The sequence below is a fragment of the Loxodonta africana genome, chromosome 13 (genome assembly GCF_030014295.1).
Source record: "Loxodonta africana isolate mLoxAfr1 chromosome 13, mLoxAfr1.hap2, whole genome shotgun sequence".
NCBI lineage: Eukaryota > Metazoa > Chordata > Mammalia > Proboscidea > Elephantidae > Loxodonta > Loxodonta africana.
Genome location: NC_087354.1, coordinates 74630980 through 74645894, shown reverse-complemented (window position 1 = coordinate 74645894; position 14915 = coordinate 74630980). Strand labels below are relative to the sequence as shown.

The following is a 14915-nucleotide window of genomic DNA, read 5'->3' as shown; positions in this document are numbered from 1 at the left end:
CTATATTCTATGTATATATCAATCGGTTCCTTTTTTTCCCAGCTTTATTATACTCTCTCCAGATTTATTTATGTTCTTTATCCTTTTATAATAATGTGTTTAAAGTTCAGGTAGTGTGTCACTTCAGTTCTTATTTCCTATTTTGAAATTTTGAATTTTGTTGTTTATCTTTTTTAAAATAGGTTTTAAGGGAAAATGAAGATCAGTGAGGAAGGCATATTAAATACGGCTCTTTACTATGTGGACTAGCATGAGATTTTCCTGTGTTGATAATTAAACTAGAAAATGTGGAAAGTATATTATTCTCGAAGAAGATATATGATGAATACTAATTTTTAAATCACTATATGTTGTTTTTCTGAACAAAATATTAAGGGAAGATTCACCTTTCCAATGTTAAGAGTAAAACAAAGTAGAACTAATAGAAGAAACTATGAGACATTTATTTTCTATATTCATTAACTATGCCTAATTAAGATCATGGGCATATCAAAATTTGAGTTTATTTTTTTCAGTATTACCAATGCTAACTTAAAATTTGATAGTTGGGCAGGTGATTTTATCTTAAACATATCTTATTTGTTTTACTTTATAGATGAAAAGAAAGTTGGACCATGGTTCTGAGGTCCGCTCTTTTTCTTTGGGAAAGAAACCATGCAAAGTCTCAGAATATACAAGGTAATTTTAAATATAATTGATTCTCTCATTATTCTCATGTTTCTTTAAAGAGCTGATGATTCTGAAAGCTTTTCTTTCAGTTTATCCTCATACAATAATAATGTTACTAGTACTCTTGACTGTTTCACACATTTGAGATCATTGGAAATTGGGAAATACATAATTTTAAATTAGGGAAAAGAAGAAGGACTACCACTGTGGGTTTATATTTTGTTACTTATACATTGAAATAAGAAACAGAAGTTCTCTTATGAACAAATTTAAAAATCACAATTTTTAAGGAATTCTAAAAAGTTAAACCCTAAAACATGAATATGAACAAATGTGTCTTGTTACTATAGCAACGGCTATTCTAGGGTAAATGGGTATGCAAAATTGAGGATATATTTACTAGCAGTGAAGTAAACCTCACAATTACTAACCAAATCTTATGAAATCATTGTGTTAGAAATCCCCTTTATTTGCTTGGTAGATCTTATGTTTTTAACACATAGATTTCTTCCCAAGTAAGATAGTTTCCATAACAACTAAATACAATTGTGGTCTTGTTTCCTGCTTTATTCCATCATTTTTGGATTTTGCATCAGTATAAAACTTTTCCCACTCTCATACTAATTAGGCTAACTTAAGCACAATACCTATTACTCAGCCAATTAAAAATGGCTTTAGATGTCATTTGGAATTCGGTATTTTAAAATTTAAATGACAAAAGTAGTTTGAGGGCTTTTTTTTTTTTCTTTTGCACAGTTTTCACTTCTTTAAATAACTGATTGGAAGTTAGCAATAGAAATCAAAAGAATTTCATGATTGTGATGTTCCTTTTTTCCCCCCACAAAACACTTTGATTTAGTAATTTTTATTTTTATGATGCAGTAAAATGAATTTCTCTGACATCATTTTTTGATTGAACGCTGTTACTGATTGCATCTCTTCCTTTCAGGAACACGGTCCCCCCCCCCCCCTTTTCTCTTTGAGTTGTGGAAAATATTTCTTTTAAATATTCTTTTATGAAATTTAGAAATCATAATTAAAATAGTTTTTGCATACAGAATATGCAGAGATGATACAGAAGAGAAGATAAAGGTATCTTAGTTATTCAGGAAATGCTTTTTTTCTGTGTGCCTTGCCCATGTTAACTCTTGTTTTCCCCCCTCTTACTCCTTGCCTTTTGACAATTTCACTGTATTTTGGCACTTCCACCAGAGGGTGTGAACTGATAGACAAGTAAAACTCTATTCACTTCTTTTTCATTTTTCTTTCTAACCTTGATAAAGCATTTCTTGGGTGAGAAGGTTAAGTTTAATGTTAAAAATATGTTATTTGCTTACTGTATAGATTCTAGTCAGCCATATAATTTTGGTCTCTTATTAACAATGATTGAAATCAGGACAAAGGTATAAAATTATTCAGTTGTTTTTAAGTCAGCTTATAAAGGAGAACTGATTTTTTAATTACAGAACACATTTAGTAAAATTATTCTTTAGTTCCTCACTTTTTGTATCAGGAAAGCAACTGAAAAGGCAAAAGTTTAATTTTTACTCTTTTAGCATATAATCTCGCTAAAGCAAAATTAGACCAAATAGCATATTTATTTCCATGTGTTTTGGGAGACTTTGTTAGTTACTAAGATATATATATTTGATGTTTTATAATATTTATGACAGATTTCCTAATAATGAGAGAAAAGTATGATTTTCAGTCTCTTTTTTCTGAGAAAATGTATCTTATTTCACTTCAGAGAAAAAGAAAATAGAACCTAGCTTCGAAATATGAGGGGAAAAAAATAGATTTAATTGTTCAATATTAGAGATTATCTAAGTATAATATTAAAAAGATCTAAAAGGTGGATATGAATTTTTTTCATCTGATGTTGGAGATGCATATTTTTAGCAGAATAATGAAATAGGCTAGATAGAAAATATCAGGGGAGTTCTTGTCATCAGTAATTTATCAAAGTTTGATATTCAGCTATTATGATACAATTTATATATATATATATATATATTTAGGATTTAAAACACGTTGTTATCATAGCCCAGTGACAAGGATTGTTTTACAAATGTAATTTTCTTTACCAAACCTCCTTGTTCTGATGTCTCTAAAACAGAGATGTTAACTACTTACCTTTAAGTTTAAATAATTTAATTAGATGCTGAAATTATAAAGTAAAAGATTGACATATTAGTAGCAGAATTTTAACTATTTCAGCTATTTATTGGTCATTTTTAGGAGATTTAGATATTGTGTTTTTTTTAATTTTTTTAGAGCCAGGTTCCTGGGTTTTGGGTAGAGATAGATTGTCTAGTCTTACTCTTGTATCTTACTAGTGACAAAATTGAATCGTCAGGGGTGTTTTATTTGTTTTGGTTTGTTTTAACTATCTCAGAGCTTAAATTATTGGATAAAGGCATTTAGATTATGTTATTTAATTTTGCTTATAAATTCTCAAGACTTACCTATTTTGAAGAAATGTAACCTTTTAATCAAGGTTTTTTCTTATCAAATATCTAGACTAAGCTTTATCAATAACAGTCGGAACTTGGAGAGAGCTAGATAAATGTTATAAACAATTTAGAAGGCATCTGGGGCAAACTTAAGGAATAATGTGACTGGTGAAGTCCAGAACATTTGAACATACTGCTTTACATCTGAGCTTATAAAAACATTAATTAAGTTTTTCACTCCTTTTTATAAAAAAACTTTTATCTTTTATTTATGTTACTGAAGACCAGTTACAGGAGTAGTGGGACCTGTATGTTCTAAGGAAATATTTTAATATTATTTTCATGCACCAATCAAAGTTTTGTCATGGAGATTCAGTCATTTGGTTGCAGTTAGCATTGCTGGGATAATAACAGGTGGTTATGTGGGAGTGAGGAAACTAACTCTAAGAATAGCAGAATAGGCTTTGTGTACCTCTGCCCTTTGGGAGTAAGCAAATAAAAGTAATAATTGGATTGGTGTTTGAAATATGCCAGATCATCATTCTCCTTATTGAATTAGAACCTCTTAATATCTGTCTTTGCTTCCACTGTTACATTTCTTGTAGTACTACTGGGCTTGTACCATGTTCAGCAACACCAACAACTTTTGGGGACCTGAGAGCAGCCAATGGCCAAGGGCAACAACGACGCCGAATTACATCTGTCCAACCACCTACAGGCCTCCAGGAATGGCTGAAAATGTTTCAGGTGACATGTCTAAACACAGCACTTGAAATGCTTTACTTAATCGCTACAAAAAATAAAGGGTTATTTAGCCATAAAAAAAGAATGAAGTACTGTTACGTGGTACGTCATGGATGTATCTTGAAAACATTATGCTAAGTGAAAGAAGCCAGACATGAAAGGCCACATATTATATGATTGCATTTACACGAAATGTCCAGAATAGCCAAATCCATACAGACAGGAAGTAGATTAATGGTTGTCAGCTTAAAGGATATGGGGAGGATAGGGACTAACTGCTTTAATGAAAAAAACACCATTGCCGTGGAGTCAAATAGGTACGGGGTTTCTGTCGGTGATAATGGAAGTGTTCCGGGACTGGATAGTGGTGGTGGTGGTTGCACAGCTTGGTAGCTGTGCTGGAGACCCCTGAGGTGTGCACTTTAAAATGGTGGCTTTTCTGTTAATGTGAAGTAGATCTCAATTTTTTAAATTTTTATTAAAAAAATAGGGTGCTTATTTTAATTTTGAAGTGTAATAATTAAGGTAGTCCAGTGCTTAGTTCGTATAACTGTGCATTTGAATTTCTTTTATTTATTTTTTAAGTAATAAGACCCTTCTTTTCTCCATCACATTTGGGTTTGGGGGATTGCTGACTGTATCTATGTTTCCTAAACTTCATTGCTTGGGAGCTAGGCAATTAGAAATAATATGTAAGAACTCCACTAATTAGTCACTGGCAGTAACTCATCTGTCACTATCCTAGAGTTGGTCCAGCTTCTTGTCATCAGTGCCATATTGAGGTGTGGCTTATGGCGGTCAAATTCTGATTCTTATTGGTACTAACACTTTAAAGCCTTGGAGATTTTGCTGAGAAGATGGGCTACAACAAAAATTTTCATACTATGAATTTTATAATTTACGAGCCAAACCAAACCCATTGCTGTTGAGTCGATTCCAACTCATAGCAATCCAATAGGACAGAGTGGAACTGCCCCATAGGGTTTCCAGGGAGCGGCTGGTGGATTTGAACTGCTGACCTTTTGGTTAGCAGCTGAACCCTTAACTACTAACTGCACCACCAGGGCTGTACGTAACTTATGATAGTGATATTAAATTGATGTCTCTCTTCTTTCAGTAAGATAGTGCCTATAAATCAAGCTTTTAGAGAAAAAAACTGGCATAGATTAAGCCCTTGATTAATTATTCTTTGCAAATAACATGTATCACGTAAAATACAGGTATCTCTGATGCTACCATATCATTTAAGATGAATATGTTTCATTACCTCTGGCTACTTGAATGCTTAGATATTTTATTAATGCGTAAGAGAAATGTGGTTGGGAAAGAAGATACTTTATTTGATTTTTCAGATTTTTAACATGTTCATTTATGTAAATCGTATTATATTTTAAATACCAGGGCAAAAACTAAATAAATACTCCAATTTTTTTTCTTCCGTAGCTGGAAAACTCACTTGAAGCAATGTTACTTGTTTAAATGGATTTTAAAAACTGCTTTCTACTTGTGAGGTGTTTTCAGAAAAACTAGGATAACCTTTTTTTTTTTTCAGTTGATAACTGAGAAGTTAGCAGTAGTTCTCAACTAGTTGTGATCCTCCCCCCCCCCCGCCCCTACCTGGTTCAGAGAAAAATCTGTCTCCAGACATTTTTGGTTGTTACAGCTGGGGGTGGGATGGGAAGAGGGGGAGGACACTGTTGGCATCTAGAGGGAGAGCAGTATAAAGCACAGCTTTCCACAACAAGGATGTATCCCGCCCAGAGTGTCAGTAGTGCCCAGGTTGAGAATCTCTGGGTCAGAGGAATGAAAGGTTTTTTTTTGTTTTTACTTCTGTTAAAATGATATAAACCACTCCACATAAAAAGATTTTTCTTTCCTTTTTTTAGTTTTCATTGTCATTTGTTGTTATTCCTAACCCAGTTTCTACCTCCCACCACCAGTTCCGATTCATAATTAAAAAAAAAAATTCAGCTAATTTTTCTCCTGTGCATGCATTAGAATTGTAAATTTTTCATGTTGTCACATCCCTTTAAAAATTAAATTTTCCATCGAGGAGGAAACCCTGGTGGCGTAGTGGTTAAGAGCTACGGCTGCTAACCAAAAGGCAGGCATTTCAAATCTACCAGGCGCTCCTTGGAAACCCTGTGGGGCAGTCCTACTCTGTCCTATAGGGTCGCTATGAGTTGGAATTGACTTGACGGCAGTGGATTTGGTTTTTTGTTTTTTTTTTTTTTAATGAATAAAAGGTTAAAATAAAACTCAGGTATTTATCCTCATTGAAAAAATACTTTGGATTCTGTCGGATTAAGCCAGGGAGATGGGGATGTTGATGTGTGTTGCCTTGCATGCACACTTGTGTAGCATGGATACTGCAGCACTCAGGGTAGAGCAGAAACTGGTTTCATATCATTTTTACAAGAACAGACCAACATAATTAAGAATTACACTATTGGTAATAGTTTGAATTATCATCATTGTAGACAGCCTTCAGAATATGTGTTTTATATGAAATGCTGTATTTCTTATCAGAAGGTAATTCAGGATAAATTTTATTTTGTATGTAGTATGGGCCCATTTTTCTCCACTGTTCTACATACTGTTTAGTTAACTTGTGCTTTACTTAATGAAAAATATCCAAATATTACTGCATACTGTATTTCATCAAATCTAGGACACCACAAATTGTTAGATGCATCCCAATGTCAGAAATGTTAATTGTTTAAAAAAAAAATGTATTTCTCGCATCAACGAAATTCAGTAAACTAGAAAATACTAGGCCAGCTTTGGTCTGTAAAAGGATCTATTTGATTGCTGTTTTCATATGAGAAGAAGTAGCTGTAGTAAAGAAAGCTTATTCTTAATTAATACTAAGAACATGTAAGAAATTCTGGAGCAAAGAAATCTGCTAGCAACAAAAGGTCAACTGGACGGCTAGATCAGGGCCTTAATCCTTTGAGAGCCATGTCTGTCTCTGGCACATGCAGGGCCCTAATGTGCACACTACCTTTTATTTCCAGGGCTGGTGCCAACTAGCCAGAAATGAATCACTTGCCTAAAGTCTGACAGTGCTTTAATGCCTAACTTGTAGAAAGATACAATTTCACAGTAAAGTAGGGGGAGCCGTGGGTTGACCTATGTACTGTAGTTGAGGGGTAATTAAACTGGCATGATTTCTACAAATACGCTGTGGGGGAATTTAATGATGAGTTTTCTGTTACATAACAAGCAAAATGGGAGAACTTGTCCCCTTACTGTTCGGCTATTGCTCCTCAGGCTGTGATACAGCATTGTTGTTGTCCAGCTCCATCTGTACTGACAAAGTACTCTCTACTGAGTTTATAAATTGAATGACAACAAATGATACACCATTTTGTATAAAAAGCAATTGAAACAGAATGTCACTGCAAAATACAAGTGCAAATTAAAGACAAAAAAAAAAAGCAGAAATTTGGTAGTATTTGAATTTTCAGTAGCCATGGAATCTGCCCTTTTTTGGCATTCATATTGATGCTTCAAATTGTTAATTTTGGGATAGAAAGTTGGTCTTTACTTTTTGTTCATTTATGTCATTCGAGTGTTAGTATATGGTTTTTCACTTCAGATTTTCAAAATAGGTGAAGATTTTAATGAAATTAACATTCTTTTATGTTAAAATTTATGTTTAGGGGCATCTTGATATAATGAGAAGCACATATGATTTAGAGGAAAAAGCTCTTAGTTCAAATTCTGGCTTTACCTTTTAATAACTGGGTAATTTTGTTAATATTAACTAACCACTCTTTATTTTCATCCTCTTTAAAATGGACTTAACACTAAGAAGTTGTCAAAAATGAGGAAACATGTAAATGTGCTTAAAACCATACTTGGAAATGTAGTAGACACTCAGTAAACGCATTTCCTCCCTTGGTCAAGAAACGGACTTTGTGAGCCTTCATTTCCCAGATCTAGAGAGGGACTATTAATCCTCGCTTCCTAGTATTGCCGTGAAGATCACCGATGAGCTGTGCAAGAGCGTTAGCTTATACACGTGTTCTTAGCTTAACGTTATTTTAGTCAAAGCATGTTTGCATTACAGCTTTGAATGTTCTTTGGAAAGATCTGTTATAATCAAAAATTTAAAAATATATAGAAAGTAATCTTGTCTTTTGAAATTAGAGAAAAACTATTGCATTAAAGAATTTTATCAAATTTCATAGTAACTCTTAGAAAAATCATACACGTTCTCTGACCTATTGTACTTAGATATTCATATTTATTGGTTAGTCAACAAAATATTTAAAACTTGTAGGGTAGTGTCAAAAGAGGAGGAATTCAGTATTAGCTAGAATTCAGGTGCAGCAGTACCTGAGGTCCTGAAATAGTATACCTGAATGGGACACTAAGGATCATCCAAACCGGTGGCTTCCAAATGCTGGCCTGTGAATCATCTACATCAACACTGGATGAGTTGCTTGTTTTTTTAAAAAAAAAGTCCTCAGTCTTACTGAATCAGACTCTGATGGTGGGTTGTAAGTACTCTGTGATCGTTGCACTGCTTGACCAGCTTTTGGAAGCCACTGATCTAGACCACATCCTTGTGATACAGGTGGGGTCTCTGAGACTAAACTATTAAGGGACTTCCATGCACTTCACAGGTGAAACGAGACCCCTGGTTACAGGTCAGTGCTCCTTCCCTTCTTCTGTATTCTCAACTAATTACCTGAAATAAAGTATCACTTCCGTGAGAAATTTTCTACTTTGCTTTTGCAATTTTGTCCGCAAATCAAATTTTCTTCTCTTGATCCTTTTGGAACTTGGAATTTTTTTTTTTTTTTCCTTAAATATGTTTCTACTTTACAATGAAATCCACCAAAGGAAGGTGCTTTTGTTTTTTTTTTTTCTTTGCCAGGACAATCATTTTTCTAAGCAGAAATAAAATTATCAATTACCGAACATTTTGCTTTTGCAGATAAAGAAACTTAAAGCCTGAAGAGGTTAAGTTGTGTAACCTAATTAGTGGCAGTGTTTCCTCTAAACTTTGGGTCTCATGATCCCCAATTCAGTACTCTTTCCTTTATTCCTCATTACAGGTTGGCATGGGTTGTTGTTACTGTTGTTTTAATGTAATCATCCATGAAGTTTTCATGTTAATGGGTGTTCCCCTTGCTGCTAAGCCATGTGTGTATTTTTGCGTGATGTGGGAAGCCAGTGAGGGTTTTGAGTAGAAGAATGACTTACTTTTAACAGTACTACAGACTGCTGTGTGGAAAACAGAATTAGGGGAGTAAAGGTGGGAAACTGAAGACTGACTAGGAGGTTATAGGAATAATCCAGCTAAGAGATAATGCTAGCTTAGGCCAGGATAGCAATGGGCAGATTCTGGCTATATTTTGCAGTTTGAGCCCATAGAATTTTGGATGGATCAGATCCATCTGATAATGAGAGAGAAGGAGTCACGGATGACTCTGGAGTTTTGGACTTGAGCAGTCAGAATAGAGTTGCCATTTACTGAAATGGGAACGACTGTGGAGGTGTAAATTTGAAGGGAAAGATCAGATCAGCTTTGGACGTGTTAAGTTTCTGTTACATATCCAAGGGTAGATGTGGAATAAGCAATTTTATATGTAGGTCTGGCATTCAGGGAAGAGATCTATGCTGGAGGTAGGAAAGCTGCCTGTATGGTTCAGACCTTTTCGGAACCACGTAAGAGATGTGATTTTAAGTGATTAAGCTGTTCAGTATGTGTGGTCAGTGGGAGCAATCTCATTTACTGTGTAGTTACAGCATGTGTTACTAATCTTTGTCAGTGATAGACCTTTCAGTCATGTGTCACCAAGTATGTTGGCCATTCCTGCTGAACGTATATGTAACTTAAATCGAGGTATTTTATTTTGACTCTTGTTAAATCAAATATTGTTTAAAATATTTTTTAAAGTTTCAGAAATATTTTGCTATTCAGACATAGTTTTTGTTATGGGATTTGTCTTAAATTCTGACACAGTTCCAAGAATGTACCTAAGATTCGCATAAGTTAGGTACATTTTACTCTGGCTTCTTTTTTTGTTTTGGACCCCATTCCCCAAACGCCTTGGTGAAAGATTTTTTTCATGTATTAGTGGTTACATACCATGTCTTCATATTTTTTTTCTATTTTCTCACATCAAATTAAAAAGAAAACATTAAACATATATATAACCTGCTACCTTAAATTAGAAATATATATAGTAACTATTAAAGTAATTAATAAAAATAGAATATATAGCATTGTAATACATTAAAAGATTTTTCATTATATTTTTACTATAAAAGATTACATAGAGTATCTTTATAATAAAAATTTAACCACAGACGCTTCCAAAAATATATTTTAAAGCAGACATTCATAGATGCAAAGGAGATTAAGAAGTTAACACTAAAATAATCAGGTCAGCATAGGTATCCATCACCCAAAGTGTGCACATCCTTGTACTAGGATCCCTAAATACCTAATAATGTAGATAGAGAGGAACAACATATTATAAAATCCACCTCAAATCTGTTGGGAATGTAAATCAGTGAGTTCATGTCATTGATACTAAAGGGTCAGAGAAGGGTGAAGATTGGTCAATGTACATTTTGTCAGAGAGGTTAATTTTGAACCAAGATTTGAAGTTACGTGAGGCTAACCCAAAAAAATAATCAAACTTCAAATTATCTGCTTTTAATGTGGTCCTGCTTGTGCATATACATGTATTTTAAATTTCGATGTATAAACCCTGACTCTGAGCAAAAAGGATGCGAACTGAGTGCTCAAGGTAAATGTTACGGATATGTGTATATAAAGACATAAAAGGAAAAGATGCAACTTACAGGAGCCTGTGTTTTCTTGTATTCATTGGTAAAATGGAGGAAATCCCAGGGTTTTTATGATGATTGAATGAGATAATATTTGTGACAAATACTCCGGGAATAATTAAACACTGTTGAAATGTTTGATCGTATTACTATAATCTGCATTTCATGATAGGAAAGAAGAGATGAAGTTAACTGAAGGCCCTGAAAATACTTTAAAAAATAACTTCTTAAAGTATTCTAAACAATGCTCCCTGTATCCTCAATATACTTCAGTTTTCAATTATTATCTATTTTACATGTTACAAAATCCAAGTTCCTCGTTTGAGCAAGAAGTGGAACATCAAAATACAGATCTTTCTAGATCCAAACCTCACTTGCTTGGAGCTTCCAAAATGTATATAACAATTCACAAAGATACTTAAATCAGCATAGATTTACAAAAACAAGGCATGATCAAGAATGTTCTTTTACTAATGAAATGTGAGGTTATTTAAATGTTTTGTATGATTATTGTGAGGAGAAATTCTAACATTTTAGTTCTGTACATGGCTTTATGAATTTTTTCTTTTAAGAATCATGGCTTTTCTGTGCAAGTGTACCTCACGGGGGGAGGGGGAGGGGAATTGTTTTGTTTTTTTAAAATAATCCCCTTAAAAAAAAAGAAAAAAACCATTATCATCAAGTCGATTCCAACTCATAGTGACCCTCTAGGACAGGGTAGAACTGCCCCCATAGGGTTTCCAAGGCTGTAAATCTTTACAGAAGCAGACTGCCACATTTTTCTTCCACGGAGCAGCTAGTGGGTTCGAACTGCTGACCTTTTGGTTAGCAGCTGAGCACTTCAGTCACCGTGCCACCAGGGCTCCTCAATAATCTGCTAGTGTCCTTTAAAGGAGCTCATATTTTTGAGGTATAATTATGTGATTTTGTTTTTCAGTAGCGTAGTACTTTATTTCTTACTGTTTTGGTCTTTGTTCATGTTCTAATTTTACTGCTAAATCAGCTACTGTTTTCTGTTTGCTATTTTTTATCTGAAGTTATTTTCACATAACAAAGTCCTTTTAATTTGTGAAGGACTCCTGTCAGATGTACAGAATGTCCACTTACTAATTTTTCTCTAAATGAAGCTGCTAGTCTCCTAACTCAGATGAATACCTTATTAAAACCATCAGGTTTTATGGTGCCCATTAGAAAGAACATAAAGAAAGGAAAATCACCTTCAGAATTCCCTGTTTACTCAGTAACCCAAATTGGTGTTTCTGGAATAAAATTTTCTTGGTTTCTCAACCAGGATCTTGGTGGTAGGTGAACATATAACCATTGTAATAACTTAGTGCAAAATATTGTTCTGTCAAAACCATGACTGTTTTAAGCTCTACAAAATAAAAGTGGTTAGAAAATTTGATGAGACTAAATGACTACCACATCAATGCCTTCTGGAGAAAATGTTGCTATAAACAGCGACTTAAAAAAAAACAGCCACTAGCTTGTTCAAATATGGCTGTATATGGATGTGGGCTTTCCTTGATGAGTTTATGATTTGGGACATCTGTAAAAATAATGAAAATTTCTAACTTCTCTTTGATAGAGCTGGAGTGGACCAGAGAAATTGCTTGCCTTAGATGAACTTATTGATAGTTGCGAACCAACACAAGTGAAGCATATGATGCAAGTGATAGAACCCCAGTTTCAACGAGACTTCATTTCCTTACTCCCTAAAGAGGTAAGTTATATTCTTCACTGGGTGCTGTGAATACATAACTCATCAGGTACAACCTCGAAACATTTTCATGCTAATTATGGTGTTCAGCATTGTCAGTTTAACACTCTTAATTAGTGTTAAAGGGGGCTGTAATTGACAAACTGCCATGACTTAATAACGTAATTTTCAGATTAAAGTGTGTGTGCTTATGGACTAAGTGACTTATTTCCACCACTGGAATAAATCATACGTATCAGTGTAAGCTATCGCATTTCATTATTCTGATTACTTCTTCACTAAGATTGTTTCCCAGGTTATTTGAAGCCCAACATTTCGTTGTCTTGGTATGCTCACCGTAGTATTTTTTTTTTTGATTCTGATTTTTTAGAAATACTTTCTCTCTTACTTTGTTGTTTGCTCATCCCAAGTCTCTTGTAGAACAAAAGTTTTATGATTCTGTTGAATTGTAATTCTCTGCTACTCAAATTGTGTGATCGTTTTAAAATACTTGGAATTTCACATGTATATGGTTTTCTACTATCATATTCCTGCCCACCCTTATGACACACACACACAAACACAGGTTACTACCCATACCAATTACATTCTTCTAGCACTTCTTTTGAAATTATTTATGCCTACCTCTTTTATATTTTTATGTAAACTGACACCATTTTTGTCATAGATTGATTATGATCGTATGGGCATTCTTGATTGCATAAATAAGGTATAGTTTAGGTGCAGTTCTTTTATTGATGTAGACTTTATTGTTTCATTTTTGTCAGCAAGCAGAAATAATATGAGAACATTAAATAATCAATGTGACTTGTTTATAGTTTCACAAATTATTATGTATATGCCACTAATTATTACGCCAGCTAAGAAGACAGTGTAAAAGAAAATACTAACATACTGTTGCACATGATCCTAAAACTTCAAATTCGAAGAAAAAAGTCACTGTTTTCAGATAGCAATTCTAAATATTTTAAGAACGCTAAAGATAATCCCAATTATAATTTCACATCAGGTATGAGTAACATAGTTTATCATATCTAATGTAGGAAAAAGCAAAATGGAGAAAACATCTTCCTCCTGCAATGTTTCCTCTTTGGAGTGATTTTTTTCAATGACTTCGTCCCAGAAAAGAATTTTTCTTCCTGCTGCCTCATTCTAAAACTAAACCCTTTGAATAGATTTGGCTTCTGAGAGTGTCGGGAACACTCTTGCTTCCAGAAGAACAGGAATAATAGGAAGCACTTTTATAGGTGTTTGACTGAAAGTGAATTTGTTCACCTTTCATAGATTCTTCATACTTTCCCTTGATATCTTTATTTTAGACGGTAGTATTTTTGTTAACATAAAGTCTTATAGTTTGTCTTCTTACCGTTAAAAACAACGGGATGTTTGTTTCATTTTTGCTTTATTTAAATTTCTGTGATGATTTCTTAACACAAAAAAATGCAATTTAAAATCAGAAGAACATGAAGAAAAATTTTAATATTCTAAGAACTAAATACAAACTATCACTAACAGGATAAAGGCAATAACAATTTTCTTGGCCTAGTGTTCTTTTAAGGATTACCTGAGGAAAAAGAAATGAAGATAGAAGAATGAGAGATGGTCCCTGGGTTAGCATATTGCCTGTTTTCAACCACTAGAAAAAAATGTTGCCTGTTTGGAAAAATGTTTTCTTTTTATATAGGGAAAAATACTAGTGTGGATCTAAGTCCTTAAGGAAATTAACATGATCTTATCAGAGGCTAAGCACTATCATTATTTAATACATTACCACCTTCGTGTTAGGAAATGGACTTAAAATATTTTTCTTATAATTCCTTTCAACAGATCCCAAAGCTCTTTACCAACATTTACTTATTAATCTCAGAAACCTTGATTAAAATCTCACTAGTCTCACATGGGAGGCTGGTGATAAACCACATGACCCTTGTTTTGTAAGTAAATACTAAGAACAGTGTAGTGCTGTATTAGATGATCAGGAACAAAACCTGAACGTTTTAGTATAGATTCATGCAAATGTTTCTTTATGCTCTTTCTTCCTTTCTGTTTTGTTTTTGTTTTTCCTTTACTAGTTAAGCCACTGAAATACAGTAATTCTGGGAAGGTACTGCCTACTTTTTAAATACAATGTGGTAGTCATATATAAATTTTAGAAAAGTAAAACAAAGAATAGCAACTCCTACTAAAATAACAAGTTTAGGCAAGAAGGGTAATTATCTGAAGTAGATGTTGAGTTTCAGAGTTCTGTCTGCTGAAAGTGGTCCTTAGGAAGAATTGCTAATCTAGAAAAATCTAGATTTTTCATTTTTTCAAATGGATAAAAAATTGCCTGGCTAGACCATTTGATTTGGCTACAAGAAATTGTAACCCCCCTACGATGGTTGTTGAGATGTAGTGAGGACAATGCCCACTCTATGTCTGCTGTGAGGAGTCCCACGTGAAAAACTTGGCTTCCTTTGAGAGACCAGCATCCTTCCCCATGTAGTAAGAATCATGTAACTAATAACTGTTCCATT

General features: G+C 33.8%; 1 protein-coding gene across 22 annotated transcripts in view; it reads left to right on the top strand.

Annotated features, from left to right (window-relative positions):
* The window catches only part of FBXW7 (F-box and WD repeat domain containing 7), a 274164-nt gene that overhangs the window by 246943 nt on the left and 12306 nt on the right, over positions 1–14915 (top strand). For 21 of the 22 annotated variants that reach the window (XM_023557130.2, XM_064267579.1, XM_003417534.4 and 18 more), the window contains 3 exons: positions 596–678; positions 3728–3869; positions 12268–12402. In XM_023557130.2, coding sequence (XP_023412898.1) covers positions 596–678; positions 3728–3869; positions 12268–12402 — 360 coding nt within the window. The remainder of the gene's footprint in view (positions 1–595; positions 679–3727; positions 3870–12267; positions 12403–14915) is intronic. The other variant, XM_064267575.1, reaches the window with a different exon arrangement.